Genomic DNA, 22,369 nt, shown 5'->3' on the forward strand with positions numbered 1-22,369 from the left:
GTTTTTGGGAAGAAGACCATAGCAGTCTTCTTTCTCGAGTACATACTATTAACGTGACATGTCACTATTGATACTGATGTTGACTGTTACCAGTTGACTAAGGTATTGTTTGTCAAGTTTCTCTACTTAACATTTAAAATTATTGTTATATTAAAATTATTTTTTTCCCTTCCCATACTGTATTTGAAAGGAAAGCCACTATGTGCTTAAAGAATGGGGAGTTATGCTTCACTTCTCTGATGGTTGAGTGTCTATATAAGTTATTTGGAATTCTTCTGCATAGGAAATGTGTCTGTTATTCCCTAATTTATGTATTTATTTGATAATTAATTTATATCAATATGGACTGAGGAATATTTATATTCTGGATAATAAGCTATTACTACTTATTTTCATTCAGATTGTTCTAGTTTTGGACTTTGGAAGTTCTTTCAGTTGGCTCATTGAACATAGCCCCATCCTTGTGGGTTTCTGCTTTTCGTTTGAGCACTTTCTTACTTTCTGGAACTACCAAGATGCTCTGGGCTCATGTTTCTTATCCCAGTCCTCAGATCTAATGTTTCCTAGTTTTTTGTTGTTGCTGAGGATTTCTCAGCAGTCCGGTACCCTCCTGAGACCCATCTTTCTTCTCAAGGACATTCAGAGCATGTGAAACATGAGGACTACAAGTAGCTGCAAGCAGCTTCACATACAGCAGATTTTTCTTTTTGAGACTCTGGATAAGCTCCAAATAATCTTTAAAATGATGGCTATCATGCCACCCGAGAGAAAAAGATAATTTGGAGAGCTCATCATTGTGGGAATTCTGTCTTTGGCTTTATGGACTTTAACTTCCTGCAACTCTACTTTTTTTAAAACAGAACATGAGCCAGTTTTTATCAATTCATACAGTGATTTTATGTTTTTTTGCACTTACATATATATTTTAACATTACAGATGAGTTTGGCTTATTATTTCATTTATCCCTCAGAGTTAGGCTCCAGTGAGGTTTGTAAGGGCAAGCATACTTGATCCCCATTTCATAAACAAAAAATGAGAGATGCAAAACAATAAATTACTTCCATTCACATCTCAAAGCAACTTCGTGGGAAAGATCGAACAAACCTACACCTTCTGATTAGCAGCCCTTGAAATTATTTCTACCATCCTTTGGCAGACTGGTAGTTAGGTGTTGAGGATTCATTGATGCATAAGTACCGACTAAATATGTGTCATAGCCCTGTTTTTGCAGGCCCAATTCTATTGTTACTGTCATTTCCTTATTTTAAAAAGTTGAGGGCTGGGGCACCTGGGTGGCTCAGTCGGTTAAGCCTCCAACTCTTGGTTTTGGCTCAGGTCATGATCTCAGGGTGGTGAGAATGATCAAACCCTGTGTTGGGCTCCATACTGGGCATAGAGTTTGCTTAAGATTGTCTCTCCTCTCCCTGTGCTCTTTCCCATGCCCCCCCCCCATTTGTGCTCTTTCTCTCTCTCAAAAAAAAAAAAAAACCAAACAAACAAACAACTTGGGGTTCCTGGGTGACTCAGATGGTTAAGCCTCTGCTTTCAGCTCAGGTAATGATCTCAGGATCCTGGGATTGAGACCCACATCGGGCTCTCTGCTCAGCAGAGAGCCTGCTTCCTCCTCTCTCTCTGCTTGCTTCTCTGTCTGTCAAATAAATAAATAAAATCTTAAAAAAATACTTGAGGGTTTTTAAATTTGAGGAATCATAGAATTATTGAAAGGTAGAAAAACAGAGACCCAAGTTTCTGTGAAAGCTATTTATTGGTTTCCTAGCTTTCTGTATCTTGTTTATCCTTTGCATAGATTTGCTTAGTTGTTGTAATAACTTGTGTTTTATATGCCTGTAACCATAATTGATTTCTCTGAATATCCTGGGACCCATTTATATAAGCTGTTCAAGAAATGTACCATGTGGATTGAGTAAAATACAGTTTTGTTTACCTTGGCAGCACTCTAGCAACTTACTGCTTGACATACAAGTTTTAAAAGAGGGAAATACTATAAAACTAGAATGAGAGGTACTCTGATTGAGGTAGATCACTCAGTTCTTAAAATAGTGCTTTATTAAAGAAGCCTGAGGCAATGTGAAGAAGAATTCTTAACCTATAGGGTCAGATCACATGGAGGCCTTTGTTAGTGACTTGATGGCTCAGTTGATTGAGAAAACATTATTTCTACTGTTTTCAACTCCTTGATTTCTTGAACCCCACTATATTTTATGATGAGAATAGGATATTAATTATACACTCTGGAGAAATGCTCATCAGTGGTGACTGGAAAATAAAGCACAGTATGGGAATTTTGGTAATTATTCAGCTCTGAATTGCTCTTGGAGGTGAGGGGAGGTGCAAGGAATGGAGCTGGAATGAATAGAAGAATTTGCATGTTACTAGGCTTACAGCTGGGATATAGAGCACTAAATCTTTACCTCTCAATCTTCACCCATCAATCCATATGAAGAAAAGAGGAGACATGGTTTAATTTAACTACTAGTTGCTAATTGGGACAGACTTTCCCAGTGTTCTGCATTTCAGTAACACTTTTCTTTGATCTCTTCTCCAGATCTTCTTCAGAAGAATAGGCTTGTTGCTCTACAGTGTTAGTGACCTGTTCCCTTTGACGATCCCTAGGTGGAGATGGGGCATGAGGATCCTCCAGGGGAAAAGCTCACTACCACTGGGCAACAACCCTAGGCCAGGAGGTTTTATCAAGATTCTTCCCTGGTCCCAGGGAGGAAGATGAACTCTCAAAACCACCACCACCCTTCAGAGGTGCGTAAGTTGTGTCTCTAAAAGCATAATTAGTAGCTATTAATTTTGACCTTGCTTTATACTGCACATAGCTTTCCATTGAGATTGTTTCCATCATTACTGACTGTGTCTGGTTTGATAAAAATAGCTCCCTAACTAACCTGGGAAGTAACTGGGTGTGAAATGGGTGAAATGATGTGAAGAGAGTAGGAGGCTGCATGAGTTAGGATGTTTAGGGTGGGACTGTTGTGTGGTAGAGACTTACAGCTTAATTGTTCTTTCTTTTAGGAGAACATGGGCAACTGCCCATCTGTGACATTGTTCATGGGGAGATCATCATTTTGGACCCTCTGGTCCCCAGAGTATTTCTTGAAGCCTTGCTGGGGAATTTTGACAATCATTTACATATATATGTCAAGATGGCTTAGGATGTCTTTGGGCTAAAACACAAAACAAGCTGTTTGAGAAGATAAATAGGAGTTGTATGCTTGTTGATTAATGGAACCTGACCAGAAATGGCACAAAGTTTCTGTTGTCAGGTAAGCTCTAAAGAACTAGGACCTTGTGTACTCTAAGTTGGCAGTAAGAGAAGCTAATTAGGGGGATGCAGATTAGGAAGTGGAGGTAACCATTCAGTAAGTAGTAAACCCTGATTATACGGATTTTGTACAGATTATTCAACCAGAAGACTAAGACTGTGATTGATGGTGTTTCTATGTTTGCCATAGTTTCCTATTCTTTTGAACAAAAACCCTGATTATACGGATTTTGTACAGATTATTCAACCAGAAGACTAAGACTGTGATTGATGGTGTTTCTGTGTTTGCCATAGTTTCCTATTCTTTTGAACAAAAACCTTGTGTTAGTTTTATCCCTAGGGACTTAAAGGCTTCAGCTTTATGTATTTATTTTTAAGCTTCATAGAGATAGTTTCCATAGCTCGTAATTTGTATCTCCCCATAACTCTTGAACACTACTCAGTTAATACTTCTATATGGCATTTACATGGTTTCCCCTCTCATTTTTTATAGGTCCTGATTGTTCCTTCTTTTCTGCCAAATCACTGTCTTCCCAAAACAGTGCAAAGTGCAAGAAAGTGAAACATACCAAAGGAAGATCAACATGCCTGGCACACTAGCATTTTAGAACAGCAGAATGAAGTAAGTTTTTGGTGTTGTAATCCTGTGAGGATTTTTAGCTATGAGCTTATTTGTTGTAGGTTTGTATGGGATGAAGCATGATAGTCTAACATGGAGGGGCGTGCAATGTGAGATCTGAGGATAACCAGTAACCTGTATTAACAACTGGGTTCACTGAAGCAATTTGAAGATATTACAGTTTGCCTATCAGTTGTGTCCAAGTAATTGAGTTTCACTTTGTCTCTTTATCTTCACTGTGTAAATGTTTTGCCACTCTTAGAGGCCTAAACTGTAGAAGCCTAAAACATAAAGAGGGTTTTTTTTTTTTTGTTGAAAGGGTGGATCTTTTTCACCTCTTGTGAAAGAATATCTGCAGATTTAGTGTTAAAGGAAGCCCAGTCCATGAAGTTACCATTATAGTTGTGAAGCATGTGAAAATGAAGTTTTTTAAGGGATGGGGAAAAGTAAAGATATAAAGTGAGGGGATTGACTAGGTGCTCTCTAAGGGCCCTTTATTATAATATTCACACATCTGTGGCATCTTGTTTGGCTCTTTTGGAAATCATTGTAAACAGTTGAAGCAGAATATTGAAAGGTTCACATTCTGTGTTTAAATCTTCTGCCACTCATTAGGTGTATGGTCTTTGTCAATTTAGAGTTTTTGGTTAGACTTGTAGGTGACAGTAAATGAAATCATGTATGTAAAGTGTTTAGTGCAGTTTGGTCCATGATAAGTTAAAAGTAAACTAAGAAATTTTATAAGTTGATATGACACAATACAGGTGACCACAAATACCATCTAATGGTAGGCAGAGTTGGCATGTTTTGGTTCTATGTAAGAAATTTATAAGGTGTAAGTTTATAAATAAAAAACATTTAAGTTGGTGGTGGTTCTTATAATAATTATTACTGTTAGTAATATAAGTAGTATTAGTACTAATAATAGTTTACTTTAATTATTAATGTACTTTTTGGTTTTCTTTTCTTGTTTCCTTTTCATGATGCTTCACATATGCCGTTTGTGCCTCTTACTGTATCTTGTCTTTACTTCTTACCCTTTTCCTCTGAATGTCTGCCTTTGCTTATGTTTTTCACTCCTCTAAGTGTGTATTTCTTTGCTTGTCTATTTCTTTCTTGAATCTCTTTGGTTGTCTTTAAAATGTGTCTTAGCCATCCCATGATTCTCTTGCTAGTTTCTTCTCTGTGTATCTTTGTCTCATTCTGGTTTTTGTTCCTAAGAGTGGTCTGTGTCTTGTCTTAGATGTCTCTCTCTGGTTTTGTTTCGTTTTGTTTTTTCAATTTGTTACTGATTCTCTTTGCTCTCCTAGATCTGGCTCTTCTTTCTATATTCTTCCGTTTTGGTCTGTGTTGCATGCTTGTGTGCTTTTTGTTCATAACTTGTCCTGCCTATACCTCTCTTCTTTTACTGTTGTGAACTCTGATTGTTGGTCTTACCTTCCCTTTGTTGATGGTTTGACATTTCACCTTTTTCTCATTCTGGCTTTCCTCCTGCTTTTTCTACTATTATCTCACATTTCTCTTTTCTGTATATTTTTTCTGTCTCTGTTGGGCCATTTTCTCTTTCTTTCCTGCTGTCTAAATGTCTCTTTGTTCTTTGTGATTTTCTATTTCAGCATTCATCTTTGTTCTTTGTGATTTTCCATTTCAGCATTCATCTCTGTTCTCTTGTTTCTTTTCTGATTTCCCCCTTCTGCTTACCTTTGAGTGTATCAGCCCCTTTGTATGTCTGTGTTCCCTCCTCTTTGACTTTATGCCATCCTCTTTCCTTGCATATTTTGTGCATCTGTGTGGTCATGTGTGTGTGTTTGTGACAGAGGGGTTTCCTAACCCCTTCCCAATAGGTACAGAGTGCAGCTATCAAAATAAACATTGCAGAGCTGTCATTACGCCAGGACACCCTGTGAGATGGATGATCCAAGACCTATGATGGACAGAAGGTGGAAGGCCCATAATGGATTGAAGGCCCAAAGTAAAAAACAAATGGTTTGAGACTTGAAACCTGAAGACAGACATGGAAAAACCTGTGTTTCAAGATAGATGGAATCCTCAGGCTTGAGGCCATCAAAGCCCTGACAGCTGTGATGTAAAAAGGTGGCTTTTGTTGGATAGAACACCTGATTGAGTTGGAAGGAAAGTTCAGTTCTTGAGTTAGACAGAAGTCCAAAGACCCAGAGTGGGAGACTGTAGGCCTAAGTGTGGAGACCCATGGAAGACCTGAGACCTAAGACACAAGGTCTAAGAATTCAGATAAAAACCTAAGATCCAAGGATGGAAAGCTCTAGACACACATAAAGACCTTGCATTCCTGCTTATCTAGATGGACCGAAGGCCAAAGAGAGAACGATGTCTCAAGACTAAATTAGGTTGGAAGCTAGAAGCCTATGACACAGAATTTGGGAAGGATAGAAGCCCCAAGACCAAAGGAAATCCTGAGATGAGAACACTAAACCCCATCTTTTTTTCTTTTGTTATCCTCTCTACCCTTGGACATTTTTAGTTCTCCCTTTTTAGTTCTTATTTAAGTTCACTTCTTTTGAGGAGCCCTTTTTGATGTTGCTGTTACCTTAAGATTACCTTTAGATTGGCAATATTATGCTTGGGCCAGTTTGAAGCCAGTTTTTATCACAGTTTTGAGCTATTAAGTGTTTATTTTTTAAATTTCCGTTTCTCTTCACCTCCACTTGTTGAAAGATGCATTATAGGTAACATTGTATTTCAGTCCTCCCTTTTCCTTAGAAGCTCTAGCCTGATGAGCAAAGGCAAGCATCAGGCTTTTGGGGGAAAAAGTCCCAGACTATCTAGAGGAAATGTGAAGAGATGTTCCAGGCCAATGAGAAGAATTAGACAAGAAACACCCAGATGTGCTATACTGTTGAGAAGCACCAACCTGCAACACCTTTCTTCTTTGAGCTTGGGTGAGCAGGATTCTTGGGGTTTGGGATTCCTAGTAATGGTTACAAAATGAATGATTGGGTCTGGTATGGAGTGAAGCCCCAAGGAGACACTTTGAACCCCCTGCTTATAGTAGTGGCCTAATATTTTGGTAGATTGTGCCAACACTTCTCCTGGATTTAATACCCACCTCTAGGCTTAAAGGTGAGAGAACTTGGAAATATTTAGCAGGTTTAATCCTACCCTGATTTCCCTCCCCTTTACCGTAATTTAAATAACTGAGAATATATGTGAAAGCACTGTAAACACAGAAAAAAGAAGGCATTCTCATTAATAGTATATTGGCAGTCATGCACAGCTAACATTTAAAGTGCTCTGTCAGTTGTTAAGCATTATGTAAATCAGGAGTTATCACACTACACATAAAGGGTCAGATGGTAAATACTTAAAGTTTTGTGGGCTATATGGTCTCTGACACATGTTTTTCTTTTACAACTCTTTAAAAAGGAAAAACTATTCTTAGCTTGTGAACCAAGTATATTTGGTCTGGGGGGTCATAGTTTTTATAACCCCTGATGTAAGTACCGGGGACTATGTGCTGAATAATAATATCATTTCTGTGTGTCGGTCCCTGTGCACTCAGGATGCAATATTTATTCATGATTACATCCGGGTGACTTGAAGAAAAATACATGAATGTGATTTATAAACTATAAAACATTTAAAGATTAAAGAGTTTCAGAGTTGATGGATGAATATTGATTACATAGTATCTACATTCTATCTACTAGGCACTATAGATACAAAGATTAAAAGAAGCCTGAATAAAGTACTTTGTTAGAAGTATGTAATACCATGCAGATATTAGGAATTGTTTGATAAATGAATAACTCCTATATTTGTGGCTATTGTGTTTCTGCTACTCTGGTAATTTTAAGCAAAAATACGGTATTCTGGGTAGCAGAGAAGCAAATGCATGGAAACTGCTTTGAAACCATAAAATATACTGCAAACACAGGGTATTAAGCTGTTGTGAGCACTTTACCATACCATTTTCAAAGGGAAAAGAAGTGTTCTCATTATGGAATTAAAAGTTTCAGATTGTGAGGTGCATATTAAAGTGCCTTATAAACTAAAGCATTATATACCAGTGGGTTACATGTTTATGAGTAGATGAATATTAATTGCCTTTTATGGGCCAGTACTGTTTGGGTACTGTGAAATCTAAGATAATGCTCTCATGTAATAAGAGGTTTATGTCCTAGACTATTTAGATGTAAGGAATTAGATATTGCTTGTTTTAATCAAGACTTCACTGGTCATGTCAAATTAAATAATCACCAGTATATTTTCCCAGGTGAAAGGAAAATGTAATGATTGAGATTGCCTTTGCACTTTTTATAGTGCTATATAAATCCAAGACATTAGCTGTTTCTGTGTAAATAAAACTGTCTATGCGATAGGCATTTTCTCTATAAAATTCTCATTGTGTGCTTGACTGTGATGAAGGTTGTATAAATAGCTATACAAATTGAGGGTTTAAATACTTGTTGAGTGAATGAATATCATCAGATGCTTACTAGATAAAAATATAGGCAGTAAAGAGATACACAGACTTACCATTTCATTGTGCTTGCAGCTGAGGATACGGCAATACATGTGTAGTATTTTAGGAACTCTAAAGCACCATATAAGTCTAACTACTTATTTTCTAGTTTGGTGCTGAGTACTAGGATTATAAAATTATATCACAGCCATCATTATACTATGAAGAAAGTTGAAAAATTTTTGAGGAAAAATTGTTAACTATTGAACACTGAATATAATATACAAAGGATTAAATATCTGATAAATGAAAAATGGGGTAATAATTGTCTATTATGTGCCACTGACCTTGCTTGTCATTGGAGATGTGAAGATAAATCATCTTTATTGTGTCCTGGGTAGCAGCAGATAATATATAAATCAGTTTATAAGTTTTGCATTGCCATACATATAAAAACAATATCTGCTGCGTGAACATTGATTATTTTGTTTTATCCCCAGAGATAACAAGTGGGGATATAATAGTTCATTATCTGTTTAAATTTACACAGCCTACTGTTCTATATAGATAAAAGGAAATAACTTGGCTTAATGAATGATTAGTGGTTACTTTCTGTGAGGCTCTGAACTGTGCATGCCCTAGGATATGAAAATGATTTTATCCTCATGGGGTGTTCATTGGAGGAAATAAGGAAGTAGGTGGGAGATCCAGACTAGAAGTTACTTAAGCACTGCAAAGCTTATTTAATAAAAACATGGGGAAAATAGAATTGTGCCAGGAAGTATGCTAAATGCTGACCTCTGTGGAAAGATAAAATCTGAATCAGAGGTGTACTTGCTCCCTGGCCTGGCTGAAGAGATGGAAAATATTTTTAAGAAGCAAGGTGTTAACAATTCTCTATCAGTCTTTAAAATGCTGAATGCTGAATGTAGAGATGAATTCAATCTACCCTGGCCTGGCTTGAGTCATTAAAGGAGTGAAAAATAAATGGCTCAGGAGTAAAATCAAATGGCTTTGCTTTTAGATTCATTTGATAAATAGAGCATCTTTCATGTGGAATAATATATCATTGTAGGTCTTAAGAGAAGTGAAATGGGCCAAGTCTAAAGGGCATTAGAATACCTATTATAGATGAAGATAAGAAAATACTGAGTTTTGAGCAAATATTTGAGTGCCTGTTTTTTGGAACATATTATGCTAGATAAATTAGTTGAGTGGGTCTCATCCAGAAAATGCATGTTTACATGCCTTAGATATGAAAAAAATTGAAAAATAAGACATGGTTCTTTTAATATTAAATGAAGAATTATTCCTAGTTCTAGAACGTCCCAGTGTCACTTGCTCATTGAACTAGTTTAAATCCAGAAGGCTGATACAAGGGTGCTTAGGGCTTGTCTTTTAATTCATTACTTTCATATCTGTTTTTATTATAGATGAATGATATAAGATGAGAATTAAGATGAAATTACTGGTTTTAAAAACATTTGCTCACTGCCCTGGCTTAGAGTCAGGAAGCAATAGATTTTTTCCTACATTTTCCATATTTTGTGCAAAAAATTATTTACCCTGAATAAAGTATGTTCTCAAATGCTGAGAATTAAGAAATTAAAAAGTCCTAGGCCAAAATGTAATTTAATCTCACTAGTCTATGGTGGAAACACAAGAGCAAATTTAATGAGACTGCAGTTCTTTACTTGAAAAATATTACTGAGCAGCTGTGATATTAAGACACTGAGAACAAATGGCCACCTTCTCTTTGGCATGTTTTGTAGAGTGGGAATAAGAGGGGACTTTGTATTCGTTCATACTAACACTGAAAGTGATGTTAAATTGGAGCAGATCTGGTATAAAATGCATTTAGTTTAAAAAAAAATAAAATGCATTTAGTTTATCTTGGAGATGCAGTAAAACAGAACGAAACAAAAAATTGGAATGAAATTCTTCCTTAAATGGAAGTGTCTTTTTCAAGGTATTCTGTTAATTGCTAGACAAAATACGAAAAAGATCATGACTGAAAGAAACTTGATTTTTTTATTACCTTGGAGACGAGAATATAAGAAGTTACTGTTCATTCTACATGTATGTTCATACATACATGTATGTATGTTCATTCTACATAGTTCATTTATTCATTCTATAAGTGTGTTTGAGTGCTTGTTATATATAAGGTTTTTAATGTTTCCAGTTCTCCCAGAGACATGAAAAAAATGAATGTTTTCTTAGAGGACTTTTTAAAAAACTTCCTTTTAGACTGTTTTCTGATTAGGGGCATGGCTAGACCCTTAATAATGTGGGTTTTAATTCCTGTTCTATACTTCTTCTACCATTCTGGCCACTACAATAAGCAGGGTTTTCTATTGGGCTAGCTCATTAAGTGTGAGGAAGTTCCCTTATAGTAGACACTTTATTTTCCCTGGCCCATCTCTCAGGAGAAATGGCTGTGACCACTGCTAGGCAGAAGGAGGGATGAAAAACAACTAATTCCCAAACCCCAGTCTCATTGGTACCAGCCTTGGGGAGACACTCATACTCAGGCCACAATAGCTTTTGAAATGCACTTATCAATTTTACCTGCTTTTTGATAGATATACTCTGCCTAAATAGATCTCTTTGAAGAACAGTCTTCAGATGGTACATAACATAATGGGAGAGACATGATTTTTCTTTTCCAGCAGGTTTGCAACTTAACCTTTAGAAATCTCACCATCAAAACATGTAGAAGAAAGGATCTCGTATAGTGGAATTATGTCAGTGAATAAAAGTAGCTTAATTTTAGCATGTTTTAATTTTAAAAATAATAGAAATTGGAAGTAATTGGCAAAAACTGGAGGTAAATGATAAAAAAAAAACCCTCATTCTAGTGCCCAACTGGGCTTTGACCTTTTCTATTTTTAAATCACTCACAAGAGGGTGGGATTAGGAGGAAGAGTGAAAGAGAAGGTCAAAGCATTTTGAAGGGCAGCCTGCTTGTGTTTTGAATTGGTTTTAAGAGCATTACCTCCAAGTCTAACTAGGAGATTGCTTTTTTTAAGTTTAATTCAATTCCAATAACTGGTCATTGTTGAAATGAGGACACAGTAGTTTGTTACCACTCACTTCTATAAGTTTTTGAGAAACAATTTTGGACTATATATTTATCAACTAAATTCTAACATTTGGCTTTTAATATGTGGTGCCAGCTGGATTCTGTAATGCTCCTATTTTCAGGTTGGGGTCGGGAATTACATTATTGGAAACTGGAAAGGAGAAAGTAACTAAAAGCCTTCCTTTCACAGTTTCTGGCATCCTAAGACTCATAAGAATAAGAACATGCTGTCATCTGATTTTTATGGCATAAATGAAATTGTGAACAAAGCCGTCTTTAAAGAAATAGCCTCGTCTCTACCTTTCTACCTAAAAGGGAATCTATGCCAAATACTCTGATAAATGGGAAGATACACTTGGACTTGTGAACTAATGTGAAATGCAGTATCTTTGAGTTTTGAGTGTTTTGAAGATTGAAAAACCTTGCTCAGCGTGAGTGACCACAAAAACAATGTAAAGCCATCTACATGTCACAGCTGAGAGAAATTGGGGAATGTTGTCTAATGTCAAATAAAATGTACTGTTTTGAAAGTTTTGTATTTTGATGTGTCAAGTTCTACCTCAGTATTCTTAGGTACACTAGTAATTTCTCTCTCTCCCTCTCTCTCTCTCTTTTTAAATTACCTTAATCATCCACCATGGATAAATGGTTTGAGGTCTTATTTCTTTATTCCTTCAGTGATTTTGGCCAGGGATACTGAGAAGTACAAACCCAGTAGAAAAAAAAGTGAGAAGCAGTGTGCCTGGGTAGCTCAGTCATTAAGTGTCTGCCTTTGGCTCAGGTCATGATCCCGGGGTCCTGGGATTGAGCTCCGCACTGGGCTCCCTTCTTGGTGGGAAGCTTGCTTCTTCCTCTCCCACTCCTCCTACTTATGTCCCTTCTCTCGCCCTGTGGCTCTCTGTCAAGCGAATAAATAAAATCTTAAAAAAAAGAAAAAGCAAAAAACTATTGCAGTAGGGGGGTGGTGTAGGAGGAGTAAGGCATAACAAAACTTTTTTGTAAGTATGTGGGAAGTAGGATGTATTCAGGCAGGAAGTCACATTATATATTAAAGAATCCTGACTGGGTGAATGGATCTTTGGCAATCCTAGAATTCTGAATGGCTAAATACACAAATATAGATTGGTGACTTCATAGGTCATAGTGCTTATAGGTAAGAGTTTATAGGAGTTTATACTCCTTTTTGACAAACTGACAAAATACTGTCTTTGAAGACAAAGTCTTTTTTTTTTTAATAATTTTTTTTCTTTATTTACCTGACAGAGATCACAAGTAGGCAGAGAGGCAGGCAGAGAGAGAGGAGGAAGCAGGCCCCCCGCAGAGCAGAGAGCCCAATGCGGGGCTCGATCCCAGGACCCCGGGACCATGACCCGAGCCGAAGGCAGAGGCTTAACCCACTGAGCCACCCAGGCGCCCCTGAAGACAAAGTCTTTTTAAGTCGTCATGGCCTAAGTGACTTCAGTACATGTATTTATGACACTGATACCTGGAGAACTCATTATAACCGTGTTATAAATGAATAGGGTGTCAGGTGGTAAAATTGACTCTTATCATGATGTGTTGCTTCTGAAAGGGAATGGACCTAGTTAACCCTTGCTGTTTATTTTCATTTCCCTGCAAGGCTAGGTGTGTGGGACAGGGATATATTGGTGGGAGAAAAGTGGGGAGGTTAGAAAGAGTTCTTGCTGAGGTAATTTTTGGCTATCTAATGAGGGTCTGACTCCATTGATAGCCTTGATTCCCTCATGGGCTGATTTAACAGTCTCCTTGTGATTTTGCTCTGCTTACTCCTGGGTTTGTGATACCATTGCTGCTCAAAAATCTCAGTTTCAGTCCTCTGATGGAGAGGAAGTGAGAAGCACCAAGTCTTCTGCTTAATGAGGAAAGGTCAGATGTGACAGTTTCAAAGGGGCAGCAGGAATATTTAGAAAGTGTCAAAGCAAATAATAGTATTTTCCAGCTTTTGTATTTTCTGTAGGATAAAGATGGGGCGATCACTGTGTGTTACTAGTCATGTTTTGTTCTAGGCCAAAGCCACACCCACAGATTAATTTGTGCCTCCTGTTGGTTTACTCTTTTACCCTTGTTATGAGAAGTTTTCCGTATGTATTTCTGGGATTATTTCCTCAGGTAATGTTACTGGGACTAGTAAACACTGGCAACCTTCTACCATTTTAAGTTGAAAATTTTGTAATTTAAGTTGGGTCTAAAATTGAGCCAGCCATTCTGTTCACAGTGATTAGGCATAAAAATTGCTAGTTATAGGTGCAACTTAACAAAAAAATGAAGGGGGCCAGGAATACAAATTGAAGGATCTTGACCATGCTTAGGAATTAATGCCAAATGATGGAGCATCATGATAATTATATGGTAAATGGGGAAACCTGTGGACAGGTCTCATACCTTTAAACTCTTAACTATATTGCTTCCCTTGACTTGATAAAGGTGATTAAAAAAAGAAGAATATGAGTATAGTTGACCCACAATGTTACATTAGTTTCAGGTGTACAACATAGTGATCAACTTCTCTGCATACACTCACCACAAGTGTGGCTACCATCTATCACCATACAATGCTATAACAATGCTATTTAATTCCCCATTCCTCTCATTTACTTATTCCATAATGAAGCCTGTATCTCCCAATTCCTTTAACCTATTATGCCCATCCTTGTACCCTCCTACCCTATGGCCACCATCAGTTTGTTCTCTATAGTTCTGGTTCCACTTTTTGTTTATTCATTTTTTTTTTAATTCTACATGACTGAATTCATATGGTATTTGTTTTTCTCAGTTTATTTCACTGGCATAATACCCTCTCGGTCCATAAATAGCAAGATCTCATCATTTTTATTGCTTCAGAATATTCAATTGTATACATATACCACATCTTCCTTACCAATTTTCTATTGATGCGTACTTAGGTATGCATTACCTTTATCTTGGATAGAGGTAATTAAAAAAATAAATTCAATTTAATTAACATACACTGTATGACTAGTTTCAGAGGTAGAATTTAGTGATCCATCAGTTGCATACAACACCCAGTGCTCATTACATCACATGCCCTCTTTAATGCCCATCACCCAATTACCCCATCCCCCCACTTGCCACCTCCCCTCCAGCAACCCTCAGTTTGTTTCCTATAATCTCTTATGATATGCCTCCCTCTCTGTTTTCTTTCCTTTTTCTTTTTATTTATTTATTTATTTATTTTTAAATATTTTATTTATTCATTTGACAGAGATCACAAGTAGGCAGAGAGGAGGAAGCAGGCTCCCCGCTGAGCAGAGAGCCTGATGTGGGGCTCGACTGAAGGCAGAGGCCTTAACCCACTGAGCCACCCAGGTGCCCCCCTTTTTCTTTTTAAAAAATATTTATTTGATAGATGACCAGTAGGCAGAGAGAGATGGGGGGAAACAGGCTCACCGCAGAGCAGATGGGCTTGATCCCAGGACCCTGAGATCATGACCTGAGCCCAAGGCAGAGACTTAACCCACTGAGCCACTCAGGTGTGTTTTCTTTTATATTTTTTAAAAGATTTTATTTCAGAGAGAGTGAGTCAGTGAGAGAGAGAACATGAGAGGGGAGAGGGTCAGAGGGAGACACAGACTCCCCACTGAGCAAGGAGCCCTATATGGGACTTGATCCCAGGACTCTGGGATCGTGACCTGAGCAGAAGGCAGTTTCCTAAACAACTGAGCCACCCAGGCGCTCTCCCTCTGTTTTCATCTAATTTTTTCATCCTTTCCCTGTGTTCATCTGTTTTCTTTCTTAAATTACACATATGAGTGAAACTACAGAATTGTCTATCTCTGATTGACTTATTTCATTGGGCATACTATTTTCCATTCCATCCACATCATTGTAAATGGCAAGATTTCATTCTTTTTGGTGGCTGAGTAATAGTCCATTTGTGTGTGTGTGTGTGTGTGTGTATGTGTATGTGTACATATATACATATATGTGTATATAATCCATCTGCCAATGGATGTCTGGGCTTTTTCCACTTGGATATTGTGGACAATGCTGGTATAAACATTGGGGTGAATGGGCCCTTTTGACTCACTGTGTCCTTTGGATAAATACCTAGTAGTACAATTCCTGGGTCATAGGGGAATTCTATTTTTAACATTTTGAGGAACGTCCATATTGTTATCCGGTATGGCAGCACCAGTTTGCATTCCTACCAATAGTGTAAGAGGGTTCCCCTTTTTCTGTACCCTCGCTAACATCTGTTTTTTTCTTGAGCTTTTCATTTTAGCTATGCTGACCAGTGTGAGGTGGTGTCTTACGGTGGTTTTGATTTGTTTTTCCCTGATGATGAGTGATGTTGAGCATTTTTTCATGTGTCTGTTGGCCCTTTGTATGAAGAGGAACGTTAGAGGTAGGATGGTTTTTGAGGCCTCACTTTTTAATAGACAAGAATCAATTAACTCTATCTCCCCAGACCTAGAGTAAATTCCATCCCCTTTTTCTTTCAGAATTTTTTTTTAAACAGTCAATGATTCTGAAAACGTCCCTGGAATGCCATCTATGTTTTTAGAATAGAGGAAGAGATGTGGAATCCATTTATGATGGTGAGCTACTATGCCCTTCCATTCCCATTGGACATTTGGCAATAATGCTGGAGGTTAAGAAACTGCTCTTTTGTGACTGCAGCTGCACTCATCTTCATAGTGTAGTGGTTTTATTCCCTCACTCCAGTTAAATTCCATTGTATTTTGTGCAGGAGGGTGTTAGCAATGTAATTCTCAGAGTAATTAGAATTTGTGTATGTAAAAACACTTGTTAAGAAAGACCAGGTACCTGAAGTCCAGAAAACATGACTTGCTCAATGTCACAATATAAATATAGCTGAGGTGAATCCAGATCTAAGATCACTTGACATCTAAATTAGTCCTTTTCTCACTATATATTCCTATAGCCTCTTTTATGAGAATGGGGACATTTTTATAAGAGTTTAGATGGTGAATAGCTTATATTTGAGAATAGCTCTCCCTAATTATAACTAACCTTTAGCAGAGTGCTTCATGTCATGTTCATGGAAAAAGTCTTACAGAACACCCAAAAGCATGATTATAGTAATTGTTCAGCATTCTTGGGTATCATTGCCCGAGTTTGTTTTGCTTTTGCCACTTGCTGTGATGTCATTAAATCTCTGCTTTTGTTTCCTCATTAATAAGACTGAGATGATGACAGTACCTATCTCATGGAATGTAGACAGTTTTAAATTCAAAGATGCATGTAAGTACAATCAAAGAATGGGCCGAAAAGCCTTTGAGAAACCACAGTTTGCCCATGATCTTACAGTTATTTTTATGTGTATGGTCCTCTTGGACCTGTAAGGGAGAACTTGCCATTTTTACTATATGTAAAAACATTGTTGCAAGGGGAGAGATACTATTCAAGTAAGAGGATTGTGAAAAATATGTGTCTACAAAGGACAGGATTTGAAACTTGGAATGTTTTTTATATCTCTTCATGTGTGATTCACATTCTACTTCAACTGGAAGCAGATGCAGGAGTCTGCCTAGCAAATTCTGTTATAGACCAAATGGAAAAGAAATGCCATGACCTTCAAATTACCATGAGAATGAGGCACCTCCAGTTCAGGTGAATCTTCCAGTCTTGGAATAGGATTGAACCTGGAATTGAAAGTCAGGGGGTCATGAAGGAACTCTTTGGCATTGATACAAATTTCTAGCCCTGAAGACATGGACAAAAATGGATTATTAAAGATCCCCTAGGAAATGATTATAAACTTAGATCTTACAGACACTAGAGGATCCTTCAAATGATGCCTCCTGCTCTGTTGAGTGGGGGTGGTTGTGGTTCAAATTTGGTGTCTAAAACAAAGCAGTCTGAACAGCTTGGAGAAGGACAAAATATTCTATCCATCCCCTTTCCTCTGATCCCAGCCCATACCTCCTCTAGCTCAGAAAGAGGTAGGGTCTGAAGCAAGCAAAATCTATTTTCTTCTATTACTCCTAGGCAGCTGAAACTATCAAATTCCTTCTCCCCTCTACTTCCTCATTGTTACCTCCCTTTTTATATCCATTTTTTTTTTACTGTTACTGTATCGCTATAAAACAGGACAAGAAGTGCCTGGGGGTAGACAAGAATTGAACTGAGAACAGTCTGAAAAAACCCTTACTTGGGCTTGCTCATGGTGAGAATCCAGTAATTTGGCTAGAGTACTCTTCAGGAGCTACTGCCTGAAGAACTGGAGGGATTCTCTGGCTTAATAACCAACCAGTGGTATTCGATGTGTGGACATAGGATGGTTGTTGAAACCCGAGTCTGCAGGGAGGTAAGAAGACCATGAGAGAAGACGATGAGAGAGGTAGTTGTCAGAGCACCTTGGATGAAACCATTTTATTATCCCCAATCCATCTTCTCACTGTTACCCCTTTCTTGCTTGAATAATCATTGGGAAGAATAGGGCTTAGCTGGGAATTAAGTTATTCTTGAACTCCAAGATGTGGTGAAAGATACAGAAGTGGTTTTAACTATCTTGATTACTAAGCTATTGCCTTCAAAGGGAAGAGAATCAAGAATATAGGTGCCACTGACTAATATTGGCTCAACCACATCTGATGGAGGAGACCTTCTTTAAAAGCTACTACGTATTTCTTGATACAGCAACTGGCATTTTTGGGTTAGAACTCAAAAGCCCCATTAGAACAAGGGCTCTGGCCACGGGCACCTAAGGGTTGAGAAACAGGACATGAGATAAGGGACTTAAATGAACTATTGCCAAATAGAAATTACCACTGATTATGATAGATGAGGAGTTGGCTTTGGAGAAAACTTGTGATAAATAGTAAATCCTGCCATTTTCAGCAAAAGAGAGTGCTGGAACTCTATAATGATCACAGAAAAGAGCTCTAGTAACAAGCCCCACTAGGCACTAAGTTGATTATCAGTACCCAAAGGTACAATAGTCATAACATTGGCTATTCTGGAAAGACTAAGAAAAAGTAAAAGCAAAGCCCTAACCATGACTTTCCTTCCATATCTAATCTGGAATCAGAAGTCCCTTTACTTCTTCCCTTTTATTTCTTATCCTTTCCCTACACTGCTAAGGAGAGTGCAATGGCCAGAAGACAGTCTGGATGATCTACAAACAGCACCTAGATTAAGCAGTGAATAGATATACCATGTGGAAAATAAGAAATAGAATAATCAATATGATTATGCTTCCAGTCAGTATCATCATTAAGCTAAGTCAACCAGAAACTGCTCATTTCCCTCTTTGGAATGTCAATCCTTGGGCACTTTTTGCTCTATTAGGTTATTTTTTGATTGTTTTGTTTTGTTTGTTTGTTTTGTTTTTTACCTGCGCATCTTTGGAATAAGGCATGCTGGAGGAATGGCCAGTGTTAGAGGAAATAAACCTGTAAGGGAAGTTATATTCTTAAGTGCAGTCTTTAGAATAGCGGGCCATAGAAAGACCCTGTTATCAAGCAAGGGCTCCTATATCCTAGAGTCCCAAAACATGTTAATTTGGTAGGGAGGAGAGTGCACATTTATCTAATAGGCCGATTAACCAGATACCAATGCTATTTAGTTGCCTTTATAACCCTTGTCTGTATTCTGATTCTTTCTCACCTTAGTGTTTACAGCTTTACCTTGTCAAGTTCTGCCTGTCCATTTCCTGATACTTCCTGATATCTCTGGAACACCATAATCTCACTTTTACAGAGCTAGCCTTTCATATAGGCAGAGCTATATAGTATAGCTGTAGTAACTATATAGTATAGCTATATAGTATAGCTATATATGACTTCCAAGGTACAAGAAAGCCTTATTTCTCAAGCCTGTATTTCCCCTTCTTGGTAACTGATGTCTGAAATTCCATTATTTAGAGACAAGTCTTTGAATCTTTAATATGTGACAAAACAGGGACTATTTTTTTATTGTATCATGTTAGTCACCATACAGTACATCTTAGTTTTTGATGTAGTATTCCATGAAATACTGTTTGTGTATAACACCCAGTGGTCCATGCAATACATGCCCTCCTTAATACCCATCACCAGGCTAACCCTCCCCCCCCCCAAATCCTCAGTTTGTTTCTCAGAGTTTCTATAGTCTCTCATGTTCATCTCCCCCTCTGATTTCCCTACCAGATATTTGTTGAGCATCACCTATGGGCAAGGCACTGCTGTTATATTGGGTATAGGTACAAAAACACCACACGTCAGGTTCTTTCTTCCAACCTATGGCAGATAGTATTAAAGTTTTGGCACTTAATTCTGGTAGGCTTAGTCCCAAGAGACTGCTAATTGCCTGAAAAAATACAATCTTCCCTTCTTGCTTGACATGTGGCTGCTCAGCTGGACTACAATTTCCAGCCTCCTTTGCACTTCCATGTATGAAGATGATTGTTATAACCATTGAAATGTGGGTGGAAGTGATGTGTGCTATTTTTGGACCTGGCTCTTAAGACTTAGTGTATTATTACCTTTCCACCCTCTCACCTCTTCCACCACCTGCAACATAGACGTAATAACTACCTTCAACCTACGCTACCTTCAACCATACGATGACAATCATTCCCTATGAGATGAAAGTACAGTTACTTGGTAAGAAAACAAGTCCCTGAATGACTAAGAAATAGAGTTGCCCCTCTGACTTGAATTTTCTGCATTAGGGGTGTCATGTAGGAAAGAGAGTATTTGTTTAAGCCATTGAATTGTTGATTTTCATTCTTATAGTAGCCCACTATTCTTTCTATAACTCAAAACAACTGGATACACTCCCATAATCCTTTACATAGCATTTCAGGTAGCTACTACTAAAAATTTAGAGTTGTTACACAAGATAAAATTTATTTACCATTCTAGCATTAAAAGATAAAATTTAAGAACAGATCATATTTTGAAAGAAGTTGGTGAAGAAGCTGGAGAATAGAAGGCTCATAAGTCTCTGAGAGGATAGGAAAAGGGATTAAGAAAAACTGGGACATGGGAAGTAGGGGGAGGGATAGGGTGGCTGGGTTATGGACATTGGGGAGGGTATGTGCTATGGTGAGTGCTATGAATTGTATAAGACTGATGATTCACAAACCTGTACCCCTAAAGCAAATAATATGTTATATGTTAATTTAAAAAAAACTGGGACAATATTAACCTTACCTTTAAAACCTTCTCTTAGGCCTTCTCTGGTTCATAGTGTAAGTTGGAATGATATGCTCAGAGAAATAAGACTTTCAGTTGCAGACAAGTGGCCAGAGGGAAAAGAAGGAATAACTATGTCTTGCAAGAAAGCCAAGTGAGTTCTAGTATTTTGCCTTATTAATTTTTGAACAACATTGGAAAATAATAATTGACATTAGTTCATGCACTCCAGTACTGGACCTATGTAACCTGGAAAACCTCATGGAAACAAGATAATAGGTTTAAAATGAGTGGAGTATACTGTTTATTTTGTTTAGTCCCTTCATTTGGTTTTCACAGCATTTCCAGAGAGAATATTATCCAGGGTGACAATAATTTGAGGATCACTTTGTTCTGTGGTAGAGTGTATCTAGAAAACAGTTGAAGTCACATCATGGTGTATCTTGTATCGTAGGAAGTATTAAACATTCTCAGGGCCAGGGGCTCCACCGGGAAATGTGGATAAAGATGAATGTAAATTTTATACTTTATGTCCACAGATCTTTTCACTGTTGGCAGTGATATTTAATACTAAAAGCAGTAATCACAGTCACAGATAATCTTGGGAACTAAAAGTCAAAATCAGGTGTGTTATAATTTGAACAGTTTTAACACCCACTATTTTGGATTGCTGATAGTACCTAATGTAGATGCAAGCCATAAATCTAAAACAGTGATTGGTCATCGCAACCAGATTCCTAATTTATGTTATGTCTTCATACATCAAACCTCCCTAAACAGTGGTGGTGTCACCATATCCAAAATTGGCTTTTTCTTCTATGACTCCATTTACTTTTTCCTTTTTTTCTTTCATTTATTATTATTATTTTTTTAAATTTATTTTTTTAAAATTTCTTCTCAGTGTACCAGAATTCATTGTTTATGTACCACACCAAGTGCTCGATGCAATATGTGCCCTCCATAATACCCACTACCAGACTCACCCAGCCTCCCACCCCCTGCCCCTTCAAAACCCTAAGATTGTTTACCACAGTCCATAGTCTCTCATGGTTCATCTTCCCCTCCAATTTCCCCCCAACTCCCCTCTGCTCTCCATCTCCCCACGTCCTCTGTGTTATTTGTTATGCTCCACAAATAAGTGAAACCATATGATAACTGACTTTCTCTGCTTGACTTTCACTCAGAATAATCTCTTCCAGTCCCATCCATGTTGATACAAAAGTTGGGTATTCATCCTTTCTGATGGAGGCGTAATACTCCATAGTGTATATGGACCACATCTTCTTTAACTATTTGTCCGTTGAAGGGCATCTTGGTTATTTCCACAGTTTGGTGACTCTGGCCATTGCTGCTATGAACATTGGGGTACAGATGGCCCTTCTTTTCACTACATCTGTATCATTGGGGTAAATATAGTATAGATTTCTCTAGGCAGTATAGACATTTTAACAATGTTAAATGTCTTTCATGAGTGTTCTGTAGTTCCTCGAGTACAGAATCTTTACCTCTTTGGTTAGGTTTATTCCCAGGTATCTTATGGTTCTTGGTGCTATAGTGAATGGAATTGATTCTCTCATTTCCCTTTCTGTATTTTCATTGTTAGTGTATAAGAAAGCAACTGATTACTGTACATTGATTTTGTATCCTGCCACATTACTGAATTGCTGTATGAGTTCTAGTATCTTTTTTTTTTAAAGATTTTATTTATTTATTTGTCAGAGAGAGAGGGAGAGAGAGCGAGCACAGGCAGACAGAGAGGCAGGCAGAGGCAGAGGGAGAAGCAGGCTCCCTGCCGAGCAAGGAGCC

At 37.7% G+C, this 22,369-nt stretch overlaps 1 protein-coding gene across 1 annotated transcript in view; it reads left to right on the top strand.

Moving 5' to 3' along the window:
- The window catches only part of LOC122896606, a 31,360-nt gene extending 19,392 nt beyond the window's left edge, over positions 1-11,968 (top strand). The window contains exons 2-3 of the mRNA XM_044234722.1: positions 5,371-5,488; positions 5,529-11,968. Of these exons, the coding sequence (XP_044090657.1) occupies positions 5,371-5,488; positions 5,529-5,726 (316 nt within the window). The 3' untranslated portion in view covers positions 5,727-11,968. The remainder of the gene's footprint in view (positions 1-5,370; positions 5,489-5,528) is intronic.
- The last annotated feature ends 10,401 nt before the right edge of the window (positions 11,969-22,369 follow it).

Source organism: Neovison vison, chromosome X (assembly GCF_020171115.1).
Source record: "Neovison vison isolate M4711 chromosome X, ASM_NN_V1, whole genome shotgun sequence".
In the NCBI taxonomy this organism is placed as follows: Eukaryota; Metazoa; Chordata; class Mammalia; order Carnivora; family Mustelidae; genus Neogale; species Neogale vison.